Source organism: Pan paniscus, chromosome 13 (genome assembly GCF_029289425.2).
Source record: "Pan paniscus chromosome 13, NHGRI_mPanPan1-v2.0_pri, whole genome shotgun sequence".
Classification (NCBI taxonomy): domain Eukaryota; kingdom Metazoa; phylum Chordata; class Mammalia; order Primates; family Hominidae; genus Pan; species Pan paniscus.
In genome coordinates this window covers 92,438,803-92,455,489 of record NC_073262.2, presented here as the reverse complement: position 1 = coordinate 92,455,489, position 16,687 = coordinate 92,438,803, and the positions used below count along the sequence as shown (strand labels likewise).

General features: G+C 39.3%; 1 protein-coding gene across 10 annotated transcripts; it reads left to right on the top strand.

The window, feature by feature from the left end:
- The first annotated feature begins 490 nt into the window (after window positions 1–490).
- On the top strand, window positions 491–16,676 carry OSGEPL1 (O-sialoglycoprotein endopeptidase like 1). 10 transcript variants are annotated; one of them, XR_010109527.1, is made up of 9 exons: window positions 491–622; window positions 1,647–1,887; window positions 7,758–8,145; window positions 8,974–9,178; window positions 9,255–9,403; window positions 10,343–10,473; window positions 10,598–10,669; window positions 15,262–15,650; window positions 16,009–16,676. XR_010109527.1 is itself a non-coding variant. In XM_034954655.3 (9 exons), exons 2-8 carry the CDS (start codon window positions 1,667–1,669, stop codon window positions 12,757–12,759), a joined length of 1,245 nt encoding a protein of 414 aa, XP_034810546.1. In that variant the 5' UTR covers window positions 491–622; window positions 1,647–1,666; the 3' UTR covers window positions 12,760–12,787; window positions 16,005–16,676. The 10 variants fall into 10 exon arrangements, 8 of the variants coding, with proteins under 8 accessions (XP_034810546.1, XP_054964856.1, XP_063451560.1 ...); XR_010109528.1 differs by having other exon boundaries at window positions 16,005–16,094; XM_034954655.3 differs by lacking the exon at window positions 15,262–15,650 and adding an exon at window positions 12,681–12,787 and having other exon boundaries at window positions 16,005–16,676.
- Window positions 16,677–16,687: the final 11 nt, after the last annotated feature.

The following is a 16,687-nucleotide window of genomic DNA, read 5'->3' as shown; positions in this document are numbered from 1 at the left end:
TGTAAAAATAAGCCAGCCCCTTTCTTCCTAGTGAAGTGGGAGAAACGGTTTACACTGTCCGACGAGAAACACTTCCGTTCTTTGGTAACCCTGCTAGGGGGCGCCGCTAGATTCCATCCTATTTCTCCGATGAAAGTATCAGGTACCTCACCCCTACGTTTAGATTTGATGGTAGTTCCCTTAAAAATGAATGACGAATAACCTACCCCATCCTTTTCTCACAGTAGCAACCAAATCCCAGCCAAGGGCAAAAAAAAAATTTCTTTTTAATGTAGCTTAGTGTTTGGAACTTGATGTTGTGTAGTCAGACAAACCTGTATTCGGCCTCCGCTGGATCAGTCACTAGCTGTGTAATTTTACAGAACTCTCATCACCTGCAAATCTGGGGGAAATGCAGGCGCGCACAGAGAGCGTTTTGGGCAAAGACGGCCTTTAAGCTTTTCTTCACTAAGCATGCCGCTCGCTAGCGGAACAGCAGCCAGCTCTGGACGGGACCTTGCACAGTTACGATGACATCACTTCCGGGCGCCAGGTTCGGGCTTTCTCCTGCAGCAATAAGGGCAGTCGACAGTCTTTAGTAGGGAAAGGAGACAAGTGCTAGCTACTGCCGCCCAAGAGGAAGGTGGGTGAAATTGCTCACTCTTCACCCCACTGAGGCTTTTGCGCACCTGGAAAAGCGGTTCCAGTTTGCGCCCGTCGCCGCCCTACAGCCGACAGGAGACCAGCGCTACCCAAGTCACGTGGGTTCACCCTGCAGCTTTCTTGGCCCGAAAGGGTAGTGCTTCGTACAATCCTCCTTGTCCAGATTTTGTTAATGCAAATCTAATTCCTCTAGGTTGTGTCTGTCTGGGCTGCACTGCCCGCAACTGCCTTCTGCAAATAGGTCGCTCATCTCTAATCCCTGGGATGCCGTGTCCCTTTAGTGTGGTGGAGAAAGGCCCTGCTTTAACACCCAGAAAGTTTTAGAACGGATGATCTGGGGGCATAAAATTAGGTGCTTCGCAGTGTGAAAATACTAGTGTGCTTTAGTGATGGGCTGCTATTATTTTGGGGGAAAAGGATTTGGGAAGATCCTTGTTATGACAAAACCTGTAGCAAAAAGTGGAGATTTAATTCCAAAGATTGTAATTAAGGATAAAATAGGTGTTAGGTTGCAGTTGGCGTGTGTGTGTTTATGTTAACTCTTGTTTTTGAACCAAATGATCCAGTTTTATTTTGAAAGATGTTTTTAGGAGATGGAATACATTAACAGTATTTTTATCTGTTCCATCTGCCTTTGTTGTTTGATTCTTTTTAGAAAATCCACATTTTGTCTTAATTTTAGCTGTCAAAAAATAAATAGCACTTTTCAGAGGACTCTATCAATTATTGTACTTTATATTAGCTGTCTTAATAATAAGTCTTTTGGTAGGAACAGCATGCAAGTAATAATAATACTAAAAAATTTTATATCTGACCCCTGTTTTCCCCCTTGGAGAACATTATATTCATTCATAATATTATTTATATTCCCATGTTGCTATAGCCTTTACAAACTTTTGGTGACTTTTACAAACTTTCCTGTAATTCTGTAAAACTATATATTGAAAAATAAGCTGGCTAATGTCAGTTGCAAATAATAAGTTGTTTCTGTAATTCTTTTTCAGGAATTATCTATAGAGTAAGTATGCTAATCTTGACTAAGACTGCAGGAGTTTTTTTTAAACCATCAAAAAGGAAAGTTTATGAATTTTTAAGAAGTTTTAATTTTCATCCTGGAACACTATTTCTTCATAAAATAGTATTGGGAATTGAAACCAGTTGTGATGATACAGCAGCTGCTGTGGTGGATGAAACTGGAAATGTGTTGGGAGAAGCAATACATTCCCAAACTGAAGTTCATTTAAGGTAAGTAGACATTATCTTAGTCATTTCCACTTTTTTGGAAAAAGTAAAATCATTCTTTTGTATTTGTCATATATAAAAGTTTGCAGGAGCTACTGTCTTATTCCTTTTTGCAAACACTTTTAATAACTGCTATAGAAAACCTCAAACACTTCCTCCTGGCTTTTAAGGGTCTTCACAATAAGGTCCCAACCTTAACTAATCCTGTTGCCAAAAGAAACTGAGCTCATTCCCAGCTTCCGTATTTATTGATTTTCCTTCAGTAATGCATTCCTTCTTTTCTCCACTTCTATGTTTCATGGTCTCAGCTGAAGTCCTAGGAAAACTGTTAGTCATTGAAAAAAAAATCCTGTTCATATTTATACATATAACTTGTATTAGTACTTAAATAAATAATAATACACTATTGTATTAAAGCATAGAATGGTGCAAGGATTATAAACTGTGATGTTTGTAGAGGACTACCAGGCAGGTTACCTAAATAAATGGACAAGATAAAAAGTGAAAAATGTCTGGAGGAGGTCACTACTCAGCTCTAGCCAGTTGTCATGTGGGAATGCAGGACCTGTGTTATTAATTATAATTTTCAAGGAAAAATGGAAATCCAGATTTTTTTTTTTTTTTTTTTTTTGGTGAGACAGAGTCTCACTCTGTCACCAGGCTGGAGTGCAGTGGCATGATCTCGGCTCACTGTAATCTCCGCCTCTCGAGTTCAAACGATTCCCCTGTCTCAGCCTCCCAAGTAGCTGGGACTACCTGCACGCACCACCACGCCCAGCTGATTTTTTGCATTTTAGTAGAGACGGGGTTTCACCATGTTGGCCAGGATGGTCTCAATCTCCTGACCTCTTGATCCACCTACCTCGGCCTCCCAAAGTGCGGGGATTACAGGCGTGAGACACCGCGCCCGGCTGGAAATCCAGATTGTTAATGTCGTATTTGCAGATTTTTTACATTAGTAGCTAATTTAGAATATATTAAAATACTCTTGGGAGGTGGGGGGTGCCCCCGTCCGGCAGCCGCCCCGTCTGGGAGGTGGGGGCGCCTCTGCCCGGCAGCCGCCCCGTCTTGGGGGTGGGGGCCCCTCCGCCTGGCCGCCACGTCTGGGAAGTGAGGAGCCCCTCTGCCCAGCTGCCACCCCGTCTGGGAGGTGTACCCAACAGTTCATTGAGAACGGGCCATGATGACAATGGCGGTTTTGTCGAATAGAAAAGGGGGAAATGTGGGGAAAAGAAAGAGAGATCAGATTGTTACTGTGTCTGTGTAGAAAGAAGTAGACATAGGAGACTCCATTTTGTTCTATACGAAGAAAAATCCTTCTGCCTTGGGATGCTGTTAATCTATAACCTTACCCCCAACCCCGTGCTCTCTGAAACATGTGCTGTGTCAACTCAGGGTTAAATGGATTAAGGGCGGTGCAAGATGTGCTTTGTTAGACAGATGCTTGAAGGCAGCATACTCGTTAAGAGTCATCACCACTCCCTAATCTCAAGTACCCAGGGACACAAACACTGCAGAAGGCCGCAGAGTCCTCTGCCTAGGAAAACCAGAGACCTTTGTTCACATGTTTATCTGCTGACCTTCTCTCCACTATTGTCCTATGACCCTGCCAAATCCCCCTCTCCGAGAAACACCCAAGAGTGATCAATAAATACTAAAAAAATAAATAAATAAATAAGAATAAAATAAAATAAAATACTCTACAGATGAGTATACCTTTAAGCTATCAATTTACAACACCTGAATAGTGAAAAAGCCTGGTATTTTGGAATCACAGTCCTGTATTTGAATCCTGAATTAAGCACTTGGTATTGGCTCTGTAACTGTAGGCAAATTCCATATCCTCTCTGATTCTGTTTTCACATCAGTAAAATAGGAAAATTGGCTGGACGCTGTGGCTCACGCCTGTAATCGCATCACTTTGGGAGGCCGAGGCGAGTGGACCACGAGGTCAGGAGATTGAGACCATCCTGGCTAACATGGTGAAACCCCATCTCTACTAAAAATACAAAAAAAATTAGCCAGGCGTGGTGGCGGGCGCCTGTAGTCGCAGCTACTTGGGAGGCTGAGGCAGGAGAATGGCGTGAACCCGGGAGGTGGAGCTTGCAGTGAGCAGAGATCGCGCCATTGGACTCCAGCCCGGGCGACAGAGTGAGAGTCCGTCTCAAAAAAAAAAAAAAAGGAAAATTAACATCTGCCTCATAGAATTACGGGAGGGTGGCATTAGAAATAATGTAAAGAGGCAGATTAAGCCTCAAACAATAACTATGTGAAAGGGACTGTGTTGGATATTAGTAAGGCACTGTGAAGTACTGCAAAGTCCTTGGTTTAAGGAAGCTTAACTTGATTATGGAGACATGATGTCTAGACCTACAAGGAGAATTAATAGCGCAAGGCAGCATAGCATAAGGAAAAACAAGTGGTGCAGACAGTAACTATTATTACTGTGCCTCAGCTTCACAGTCCTTTCAGTTTTTCCTGAGTGCACTGAACTTTTGAACATGTAAAAGTTAATGGCACAGAAAGGACTACCCTGACCACTTTATCTAAATTAGGTACTCCCATCCTATTTATTCTGTATCATCATACCCTGCATATTTTCTTTGTAATACTTTCACAATTTATACATTTGCTTGTGTATGTATAATCTCTCTCAGTAGAGTCTAAGTGCCATGGTGACAGGGGCCATGTCTATATTAATCACTATGCTATGCCTAGTGCCTAACACAATGTTTGACACATCACAGGTGTTCAGTGGCCTTTCATTAGGCCTTCAGTGAATGGAGATGGAAAGAATATTATAACCTGGCTGTGTTAGTTCATTCTTGCACTGCTATAACGAAATACCTGAGACTGGGTAATTTATAAAGAAAAGAGGTTTAATTGGTTCATGTTTCCACAGGCTGTGTAGGAAGCGTGGCAGCATCTGCTTCTGGGGAGGCCCCAGGGAGCTTTTACTCATGGCGGAAGGCAAATTGGGAGTAGGCGTCTTACATGGCAGGAGCAGGACCGGGAGAGGGGGGGTGAGGTGCTACACACTTTTTTTTTTCTTTTGAGATGGAGTTTTGCTCTTGTTGCCCAGACCAGAGTGCAATGGTGCAATCTTGGCTCATCACAACCTCCGCCTCCCGGGTTCAAGCGATTCTCCCCTCTCAGCCTTCAGAATAGCTGGGATTATAGGCATGCGCCACCATGCCCAGCTAATTTTGTATTTTTAGTAGAGACGGGGTTTCTCCATGTTGGTCAGGCTGTCTCAAACTCCCGACCTCAAGTGATCCGCCCACCTCGGCCTCCCAAAGTGCTGGGATTACAGGCGTGAACCACCGCTCCCGGCCCACACTTTTAAACAACAAGATCTCATGAGAACTCATTGACTATCGCGACACAGTACCAAGGGGAAAATATGCCCCCATGATGTAGTCACCTCCCACCAGGCCCCATCTTCAACATTGGGAATTACCATTCTACATGAGATTTGGGCAGGGACACAGATCCAAACCATATCACTAAGTGAGCATTGTCAGCAAAGGCAAAAGAAGTGAGAAAGTTCTAGACATTCAGTTTAGCTAGAGCATAGGTCACTTGAGGAGACTACTGGGCAAACAGGCTTCAGTGATACCATCCACCTTGCTCATCTCAGCATTTTTTGAATACCTATAGCTGCCAGGCAATACTTAGGGCATTTGGGATACAAATATAAATGAGACATATGACCCTTGCCTTTGAACAGCTCACCATATAAGTCGGTTAGAGTGTAGGCTTATATTCTGGTTCAGCCATTTACTAGGCTTATATTCTGGTTCACCCATTTACTACATTTGATACTGTGCACAGTTTTTTGTGCCTCAGTTTCCTTATCTGTAAAATGATAATAATGACCACTAACTCAAATTAGTGTTGTGAATATTAAGTGTGAATTCCTTTAAAGCTTTTAGGGCATTCTTCTTGAATAGAAAGGGCTGAATACAAGCTAGCTCTTAGTAACAATAGTAGTTCTACTACTACCATCAGTAAAAATGAAGAAGACAGTAAGCAGATCATTGTGAAACAGCATGGAAAATGCAATAATAGAGGATTACTTGGCAGGAGGAGTCCCTTCTTCCAAGCCAGAAACCTGAAGGACACCCTTGACTTCTCCCTCACCATTCCACATCCAAATCAGTCATCCATTCATAGTAAATCCATCTCCCAAATATTTTTTGCAACTTTCCTCTCCCTTCTCACTGACTGAGTTCAATCCCTTATTGTCTTTTGCACAGACTCTTGGCTATAGCTTCAAGCCTCAGTGGTTTCCCTGCCTCTTTGTTAGCTTTGTTCCATAATCCACACTCCATACTGTCTACAAGTCATAGACAAAAATACATGGTTATTATTAATTCTTTGAGAATAAAGCCATGTTCTTATTTGGCCCTAGTGTTTAGCATAATCCCTGGAAGATAAAATACACAGAAAAGGCATAGAAAGGAAGGGAGGGAGGCAAGACAGAGAAGGAAGAAATGAGTTGCAGGGAGAGAATTTGGATTTGATGTCTCCCAAATTCCATGAAACTAAAGGTTTTGAGTAGGGGAATAACAGTGGTAGCATGTGCTTTAGAGTATTCTCTGGCAGCAATATAGGATGGGCTCTAAGGATCAAAGGACATAGTTAGGAAAGTACAATTAGAAGACTGTTGAACAGACTGAGATGAGGGCTTTTGAGACTTGGCAGTGGGAGTGGTGATAAACTTAAATGCGGAGAGTGAGGGAGAGAAAGGAAGTAAAGATGAACTTTGAAACCCAAGGGTTATTTGATGCCACTAACAAAGATGAGGAATATAAGAGAAAAAGTAGCTTTGAAGAATTAAGGAAAATTATATTACAATGTGGATGTGTTGAAATCAGATCATTTCATTTATATCCCCCTCATTGCCTGAAACAATATTTTAATTACTCAGCAAATATTCATTGAATGCACTTACTGAGGATTTTCATTTCTACACATAGAACTAGTAGATCTTGCAACATCAAATATTGGAAGATGATTTTTTTTTTTGAAACTAGCAGTGCGTTTTGCAGACTCTATTTTATTGCTCTAGTTCTCATATTGTAAATCAATCACATGGTAGCAAATTTGTTGCTAGCAAATTTGTCTCTTAGTTCTTTACACTTGACATTTGGAGTGGCCATCCACCATCCTACATGGACCAAAAATCCAAATTACAAACTCTGAGCACCAGATTCCCAAACTGTATTTCAGGATTGCAAGCTATCTGCTATCCTGCTGTGACCTCAAGTGGAATGTGTTTTAAAATAAACTCATCGTCTTTATAAAACTGTCTTCATGTTTCTCTTTTAGAATTTTTCTCCCAGTCATTCCAGCTGAATAGCTGCACAAACTTTGATGCCTTAGTCCCCCTGTCCCTTTATATTCAGTTAGTTATTACAGTTCTTCAGGTTCTCTGTCCCTTTCTTTCCATTCCCACAATCGCCCAGTTTAAGATATAATCATTTTACACAAATACTTTCGCAGTAATCTCTCTTAAAATCTTCTCTCAGCAAGGAAATTAATTTTCCTTAAATACAATTTTTTCCTGTCCTTCCCATGCTCAAAACTTGTGTGGAATGCTTTACAAGATTATTTTGGTGATTTCATTTGTCAACAAACAAATCCATGGGAGTCTGTTGTGCATAAATTGAAAAAGTCAGAAACATTATCCCCTTAATTACTGCTTACTGAGTTTTAACCATAGTGTGCTATGTTAGAAGGCAATTAGAAAATACTTGACTTACTCAGCTATATAATGATTAACTTGAAGACATGCTTTTAGCTGTAATATCATTTTTCTTCATTTTTACAATCTTAAAACTACAAAATGCTGTCTTTCTTTCTTTCAGAACAGGTGGGATTGTTCCTCCAGCAGCTCAACAGCTTCACAGAGAAAATATTCAACGAATAGTACAAGAAGCTCTTTCTGCCAGTAGAATCTCTCCAAGTGACCTCTCAGCAATTGCAACTACCATAAAACCAGGACTTGCTTTAAGCCTGGGAGTGGGCTTATCATTTAGCTTACAGCTGGTAGGACAGTTAAAAAAGCCATTCATTCCCATTCATCATATGGAGGCTCATGCACTTACTATTAGGTTGACCAATAAAGTAGAATTTCCTTTTTTAGTTCTTTTGATTTCTGGAGGTCACTGTCTGTTGGCATTAGTTCAAGGAGTTTCAGATTTTCTGCTTCTTGGAAAGTCTTTGGACATAGCACCAGGTGACATGCTTGACAAGGTAATTAAGAATTAATTTCTCCATTCTTTTTTGTTATGTTGTCCATTTCAACTAAGTAGCAATAGATGTGCTACCACCATTCACCTAAATATTTCTGAATTTTATCTTAGTAAACTGAAAAAAATTCACATATGGTAAGAAAAAATAGAAAGAGTAGTACACAATTTTATAATTCTTAGGCTTTCTTAATAAAATGGTAAGAGGTTCATATCTGTACATAAAGGCTGAAATAGTTTGCAGATACAGTTATGTATTTTGCCAAATAATGTATGTGAAAGAACGTGCTTCGTAAACTAACATACTGCAAAAAAGGTAAAGTAAGAGAATATATATAGATTAACATAAGGACATTAAAGATGCAATGCACAGAATTAAATCACACAATTACCTACACCACAGACAGGGTCCCCCCCGCCCCCCTTTGTTTCAGAATACTACAGAGGCTACTGCCATATATAGGAAAACAAACAAACAAACAAACAAAACACTGCTTCCCACAGTGAAATAATAGGAAGTATAGGACAAGTTCTTATTATTGACGTTCATCATTAAGCAGTTATTGTCAACTTCAAGCCCATTTTCCAACCCCAATAGAAGAGCAAACATAGACAGGGGCAGTGATTGGCCTCTTATTGTTCAGGTCATCATAAGGAACAGGGTTGTCTGCTTACCTGAATATCAGCTATAGTCTATATTTGCCAAAGTATAGCATGTTTTATTCATTCAGGGGTTTTTTGTTTTGTTAGTAATTTTCAATTTATTTCCTTTGCATCTTTTCGTTTCACAGTATTTAATTTTATGACTCTAAAAAATATGTTTCTTTGATAGGTGGCAAGAAGACTTTCTTTAATAAAACATCCAGAGTGCTCCACCATGAGTGGTGGGAAAGCCATAGAACATTTGGCCAAACAAGGAAATAGATTTCATTTTGACATCAAACCTCCCTTGCATCATGCTAAAAATTGTGATTTTTCTTTTACTGGACTTCAACACGTTACTGATAAAATAATAATGAAAAAGGAAAAAGAGGAAGGTATATTTCTAATTAGTAAAGTTGAACAGATAAATATTCCTGGATTGTGCCTAAAAATAGCTGCTCATTTCTGCAGGTATTGAGAAGGGGCAAATCCTGTCTTCAGCTGCAGACATTGCTGCCACAGTACAGCACACAATGGCATGTCATCTTGTGAAAAGAACACATCGGGCTATTCTGTTTTGTAAGCAGAGAGACTTGTTACCTCAAAATAATGCAGTACTGGTAAGTTTTATCTCATTTTATAGTAATAGTTACACTTTGCAATATGTTACTTTTTTCCCAAGACCTTGACCTTGTGTTTAGGATGAACAGATCTTTATGCCTTATGCTAGCCCTGACAGTATGAAATTATGCAGGATAGGAAAGACTAACAGCCATTTCTTGTACTAGTTAGGCAGCTTTATGGGACAGCTGTATAGCTTCTATGGCACATAAGTCTAATTTTGCATCTTCTTGTTGGATTTAAAAGAGGGCTTACAATAAAGAAAGTAAATGCAGTAACTGCTATCACTATTTTTAGAAAAATAGGTGGATTTCCTTCATCCTTTGATGAAATCCCTTTGTTTGTTTGTTTTTTTAATAAGCCAATCAAATTTAGCAGTGGGAGGTGGTATACCAACTTTCGTGACACTAATGTTGATAAAGTTCTGATAATCCACTATATTGTACCAGCCGAAATCCCTTTAATTGTGCTTAAAAGCCTTGACAAACATCCTGTTTAACTGTATCTTAAACTTTATTCATTTAAAAATTATAAACTAAAGTGGGAAAATGTTTAAATGGTAGTAATTCATAGATGGAATTTTACATGGATATCAAAGAATAATTTTTTCAGAGTTACGTAGTAAAATGCACAAAATAATAAAAATTTCAGGGTCTAAAATAGTAGTGTACTATGATTGTAATTATATTAAATAAATATTTAGATGAAAGGTTGGAAGAAAATATACAAAAATGCTAGTAATGTTTGTATGCTATTAGAATTGTTAGTAATTTTTTTCTTTCCGAATTTTTATTATATAGATATGTCATCTGCCCATTACCCATCTCAAAATGGGATAGTTTATTATTGTTTAATGCTGATATTTTTCTCCAGGTTTAATTAGCAGCTTGGTTCATATCCATATATGATAGTTATTTTGGTTTTCTCAATTCCTTCAGGTTGCATCTGGTGGTGTCGCAAGTAACTTCTATATCCGCAGAGCTCTGGAAATTTTAACAAACGCAACACAGTGCACTTTGTTGTGTCCTCCTCCCAGACTATGCACTGATAATGGCATTATGATTGCATGGTAAGCCACAGGATATACATGCTTCACTCATAACTATGTAAATATTAATTGCCATTTTATCATACTATGCCTTCTTCCTTCAGATCTTGGAGCTATTGATTTTATTTTAATGCTTCTTATTTAGGAATGGTATTGAAAGACTACGTGCTGGCTTGGGCATTTTACATGACATAGAAGGCATCCGCTATGAACCAAAGTATGTGGTATCATTCATGATCTTTATGCAAGTTACATTACTTAAGACAAAGCCTGGATTTTGCCTTTATATATGAGGTTTTCATTGACATTCTGGTGGTACTTGAAGGAAAGTTACATAAATTTCTTTCATGAACCTAGTTAAGGTTGATACCATATGAGAAATATTTTTGCTACAGTATCAAATTATAAAAATCTTGGCAAGTTTAGGTGAGTTAGAAACAGGTCATGAGTAAGGGTGATGAATTCCCTCCTTTGGAACTAGAATGTAAACTATGTCCATGGCCTGGACTTTTGCAATGTCAAGAACATCTCAGAACCAGCAAGTATGCTGGGAAATTTAAGGAAAACATGCAGAAAGCATTCAGGTGTGAGAGTGGGTTGTGATTATGCTCTTACACAGGCAGTTGAGAATTGGCCGAAAGATAGCTGTTTCCTGCAAGCCTTATTTCCTCTCCCAAATCAAAGTTCCAGTGAATAGCACAGTTTTTTCTTTTACTTTTTTTCTTTTTTTTTTTAGAGTCTTAGTGTCACCCAGGCTAGAGTGCAGTGGCGCATTCTCGGCTCACTGCAACCTCTGCTTCCCATATTCAAGTGATTGTCATGCCTTAGCCTCCTGAGTAGCTGGAATTAATTACAGGTTCACACAGCTGTGCCCAGCTCATTTTTTGTATTTTTAGTTTTTGGGTTTTGCCACATTGGCCAGGCTGGTCTCGAACTCCAGGCCTCAAGTGATCCACCCACCTCGGCCTCCCAAAATGCTGGGATGACAGGTGTGAGCCACCACACCTGGCTGGTTTTTCAAATTACTATCAAATTCTGTTTTAATTCTGGAATAGTAAAAGACAATTATTTTCATAATCTAACATAATTATATTTTGAACACTGTTTCATCTGATGTTTTAAAACTTGTCAGCATTGGCCAGGCACGGTGGCTCATGCCTGTAATCCCAGCACTTTGGGAGGCTGAGGTGGGCAGATCATCTGAGGTTAGGAGTTCGAGACCAGCCTGGCCAACATGGTGAAACCCCGTCTCTACTGAAAATACAAAAATTAGCCAGGCGTAGTGGCAGGCGCCTGTAATCGCAGCTACTCGGGAGGCTGAGGCAGGAGAATTGCCTGAATCCTCGAGGCGGAGGTTGCAGTAAGCCAAGATCACGCCACTGCACTCCAGCCCGGGTGACAGAGTGAGACTCCATCTCAAAAAAAAAAAAAAAAAAAAACACAACTTGTCAGCATTATATTCCGTAACTTGACAGTTGTGCTATATATGAATTACATGTATGCTGATGATGAATGAACTGAATTGAGTTAGTAGTACCGGAAGGCATCCCTTTGATACCTTGTCTCCATATAGAGTATATCCTCTGATTCAGTTATGCCCCCTTGTGGCAGTGTTGAGGCTGGAGATAATGGCTTTTTCCAGGTTGGGAGTCAGTCAAAGCAAAGCCTTATCTTGGACACCATGGTAGAAAAGCAGAAATCTGAAGCAAAAATTAGTTACTGAGGAGGAACAGAAAAAGACAGCAGGAACTAAGACCTCTTTGGCTAGTAATGGCAAAGGATGGTAGAAAAGGGGCAAGGCAGCTTTTGAAACTTCAGAGAAGAACCTATAGAAACTTAGGACATTTCTAAAATGTGAATGGATACAGTTTTGACTTTAGCTGTGTGGCAAAAATGTTTTTACCTTTTTAGCTTTGTAGAGAATTATAAGATATTTTTCATTATTTTTATATTTCATTTTATGTTTTTAACTTATTTACAGTATTTGAGAACAGCAAAACTGTTTCTTTCAAAAACATCTCAAAATTTAGATTTCTTATTAATGAGACTAGCTTTCATTATCCTGACTTGAGGTCCCAGTATATTTGTAAGTATTTAAGAATCATCACCACATATGATGAATTAAATATTTGATATTTATACCATCAGAATTCTAAGCAAATAGTCTGCAGAACTAGTGATGGATCATGAAGCAAATAAATAATACGATTTGTCTGCTTATGATGTAGATGTCCTCTTGGAGTAGACATATCAAAAGAAGTTGGAGAAGCTTCCATAAAAGTACCACAATTAAAAATGGAGATATGATTTCTGCTGTTCAAAAAAGTCCCTAAAGGTAGTATTAAGGTTAAAATTAAGTTTTTATTGTTTTGTGTATCAAATTGTAGAAGATATATAATATTAATTATTCATCAAGATTTTATTTCTTTTTTTTTTATATTTGATGTTTTACCTGCTCTTCTGAGATACTATAATGTGTTAAAAGTCTTACAAGGGAAGATAGTTTTTTTCTTTTAATTATTGAAAACCAAAATAAAACATCTTTTGAGAAAGCAATGTATTGATGCTGGCAGGTAGAAAGAAAGCTTTGAAAGAAGCACAGTAATTTTGCTGAATTCTGGCCCTGTATCATACAGGCCTAGGACTTTCCCCCACTTCCTCAAATCAGGATAGGAGAAGCTATTTTTTAACTCCTACTGAAACAAGAACCTGACTTTATAATGAGAGAGCAGTTTTATTTTTTTTTATCATTATTATTTTTTGGAGATAATCTCCCTCTGTCACCCAGGCTGGAGTGCAGTGGCGTGATCTCAGCTTACTGCATGCAACCTCTACCTTGTGGGTTCAAGCGATTCTCCTGCTTCAGCCTCCTGAGTAGCTGGGCCTACAGGAGCCCATCACCACGTCTGGCTAATTTTTTGTTTTTTTAGTAGAGATGGGGTTTCACCATGTTGCCCAGGGTGGTCTTGAACTCCTGAGCTCAGGCAATCTGCCTGCCTCAGCCTCCCAAAATGCTGGGATTACAGATGTGCTCAAGAGAGCAATTTTAGATCAGTCGTGTCAAAGCAGACATTTCCAAATCAAGACAAAAGCTGACTTTCTCTAACATAATATGTTATTAATTTTAAGAGTTCGTTATTAGGTATCATCTCTGGAGTAAATAGGATGTCTATGCATTTTTTAAAATCCATATAATTTGAGGTTTTACAATTTTAACATGTAAGTAATCCCTCAAGTATGTATTGTATGCTTTAGTTGTCCACATACTTTCACATCAGTTATTTGAGAAATTGTATATAATCAGATGGAAATAAATGAGGGAGTTTTTTTGGATTTTTTTTTTAATCCAAACTTTGTACTGCAAATATTATAAGCTTATCACTGTTTTTCTGCCTTGATTAAAGTAACTAAATGTACAATTCTTTGAATGTAACCCTCTATATCTGGAGGCCTTTCTCATACGTAATTTTTTATTTCGATTTTTATAGACAGCATCTTGCTATGTTGCCCAGGCTGGAGTAGAACTCCTAGGCTCATGTAATCCTCCAACTTCAGCCTCCAGGGCCTGACTTTTCACACATCGTTTAAAAAAAAAAACAAACCGTGGAGTAATAAAAATAATCTTTTTTTTTTTTTTTTTTTTTTTAGACAGAGTCTCGCTCTATTGTCCAGACTGGAGTGCAATGGCTCGATCTCGGCTCACTGCAACCTCCGTCTGCCAGGTTCAAGCAATTCTCCTGTCTCAGCCTCCCGAGTAGCTGGGACTACCGGCAAGCACCACCATGCCCAGCTCATTTTTTGTATTTTTAGTAGAGATGGGGTTTCACCATGCTGGCTAGGCTGGTCTCGAACTCCTGACCATGTGATCCACCCGCCTTGGCCTCCCAAAGTGCTGGGATTACAGGTGTGAGCCACCATGCCCAGCCAATAAAAATAATCTTTATAGGGGAGATTTATAGGAGAAGTAGTATAAATTTTAGGAGTGGTAGGATGGTCTGGCTAGGCCAAGATACTCAGGAAATATCTGGCATTGAATGCAAAGAAACTCTGATAACCTGAAAATAGTCCTAAAGTATAGTCTTGAGCCTACCTGAAACCAGTTTCAGAGCTCAAAAGTTGCTCTCTAAAGGCTTTTAAAAATATCTACAGAAACTTAATATTTCCATTGTTATAAATTCTTATCCTTAATGGTGCTGGATAACACAATTCATCACTTGAATATGTATCCCTTTCTAGTATAAAATAGACCATTTCCCTCCGCATTTCCTATATTTCAGTCAATCCACCAGAAAGTTGTGACTCAGCACCATTAAGATAATTTAGAATTAAATATGAAGATTAAAGAGGTCTCTTATTTTTTAGTGGTTAAGAACACAAACTTTGCATGGTAGCTCATCCTAATGCTTTGGGAGGCCAAGGGAGGAGGATCACTTGAGGCCAGGAATTCGGGACCAGCCTGGGCAACACAGCAGAGACCTCAGCTTCCTGAGTAGCTAGGGCTACACGCCTGTACCACCACACTCAACATAACAAAGACCGAGGACCTATAGCCCTAGCCACTCAGGAGGCTGAGGTGGGATGATTGCTTTGAACCCAGGAGTTACAGGCTACAGTGAGCTATGATTGCACTATTGCCCTCCAGCCTGGGTAACAGAGCAAGACCCTGTCTTAAACAGACAAATAAATAAATAATAATTCATTCACCCACTCACTCACCCACTGACTTTGGACTCTAGCACATAGAAACCCCTAAGTACATATCGGGGAAAATAACCGCTAATTAATATATACTTTCAATGCTTACTGCAGCCCAGGTAGAGAATGGATTATAGCAAGAACCTCAGACTGTATGGAGGCAATTCAGCAAGTGGATGGAGAAAAGGGGAGCTTTAAAGTACACAGTGAAGCCAGGCGCAGTGGCTCACACCTGTAATCCCAGCACTTTGGGAGGCCAAGGTAGGCGGATCACCTGATGTCAGGAGTTCAAGACCAGCCTGGCCAACATGGTGAAACCTCATCTCTACTAAAAATACAAAAATTAGCCAGGTGTGGTGGCAGGCGCCTGTAACCGCAGCTACTCAAGAGGCTGAGGCAGGAGAATTGCCTGAACCCAGGAGGCGGAGTGAGCCGAGATCCTGCCACTGCACTCCAGCCTGGGTGACAGAGCAAGACTCCATCTCGAATAAATAAATAAATAAGTAAGTAAGTAAAATAAAGTACACAGTGAAGCCAGGTGTTTGTATCATATCTATCTGCAGCTATAAAATAGGAGAAGCAGACATTGCTATTTGAGCAAAGACATCATATGGTTCTAGCCACAAAGACTATTACCCTTTCCAGTTGCAAACCAAAGACACTATAAATATGGAGAATGAGCAACACTGTTAGCCACAAAAGCCATACTCATGTACTTGATGGGCAATGATTTCAGATTTTATTTTTAAAGAAAACTTTTTTTCCCTTTTAAAAAATTTTTGTTTTATTTTCTTTTTTAATTTTTCTTTTCTGCTTCATCCACTGACTCTCAGACTTTTTTTTTTTTTTTTTTTGAGACAGGGTCTCACTCTCTGACCTCAGCTGGAGTACAGTAGCCAGATCACAACTCACTGCAACCCTGACTTCCTGAACTCAAGCAATCCTCCTGCCTTAGCCTCTTGAATAGCTGGGACTACAGGTGTGCATGTCCATGCTCAGCCAACTTTATTTCTATTTTTTGTAGAGACAGGCTCTTGGCATGTTGCCTGGGCTGGTCCTGAACTGCTGAATTCAAGTGATCCTCCCACCTTGGCCTCCAGAAGTGCTGGGATTACAGGTGTGAGCCACCATGCCTAGCCAAAATGTTTCTTAAGGTATACATTTTGGGTCTTAGAAGACTTATACATTTGTAATATTTATTACTAAATATCTCAAAGTATTACAATAAATGTTACCATGTGAGCTACTTTGAATCAGGCTTCTTGCACACCAATTTAAAAATGTTAACTCTTGATATATACACTAGTTATACCACTCATGTCAGTCAATAAATTTTAAGGTTTAAGTGCAGGCCTTCGTTTACAGAAATCCTAATTTTTTGAAACCATAACTCTGACCTGACACTAAATTCCTGTAGACATGCTAAGGAAAATCTGCTTAGTATCGAGATCAAGAACTTCCATTCAAAAAGATTATTCAGTTATGTTATTTGCATATTACCATTATTAAAAATAAAAAAATTTTTAAAAGATGGCTCAGG

What these genes read in the sequence shown, in the direction of transcription:
- OSGEPL1 (XM_063595490.1), top strand. Translation starts at nt 1,667, where the DNA reads ATGCTAATCTTGACTAAGACTGCAGGAGTTTTTTTTAAACCATCAAAA. An exon ending in CAGGTGACATGCTTGACAAG is followed by an intron (nt 8,146 to 8,973) that starts GTAATTAAGAAT and finishes TTTCTTTGATAG; the next exon opens with GTGGCAAGAAGACTTTCTTT. An exon ending in CTCAAAATAATGCAGTACTG is followed by an intron (nt 9,404 to 10,342) that starts GTAAGTTTTATC and finishes CAATTCCTTCAG; the next exon opens with GTTGCATCTGGTGGTGTCGC.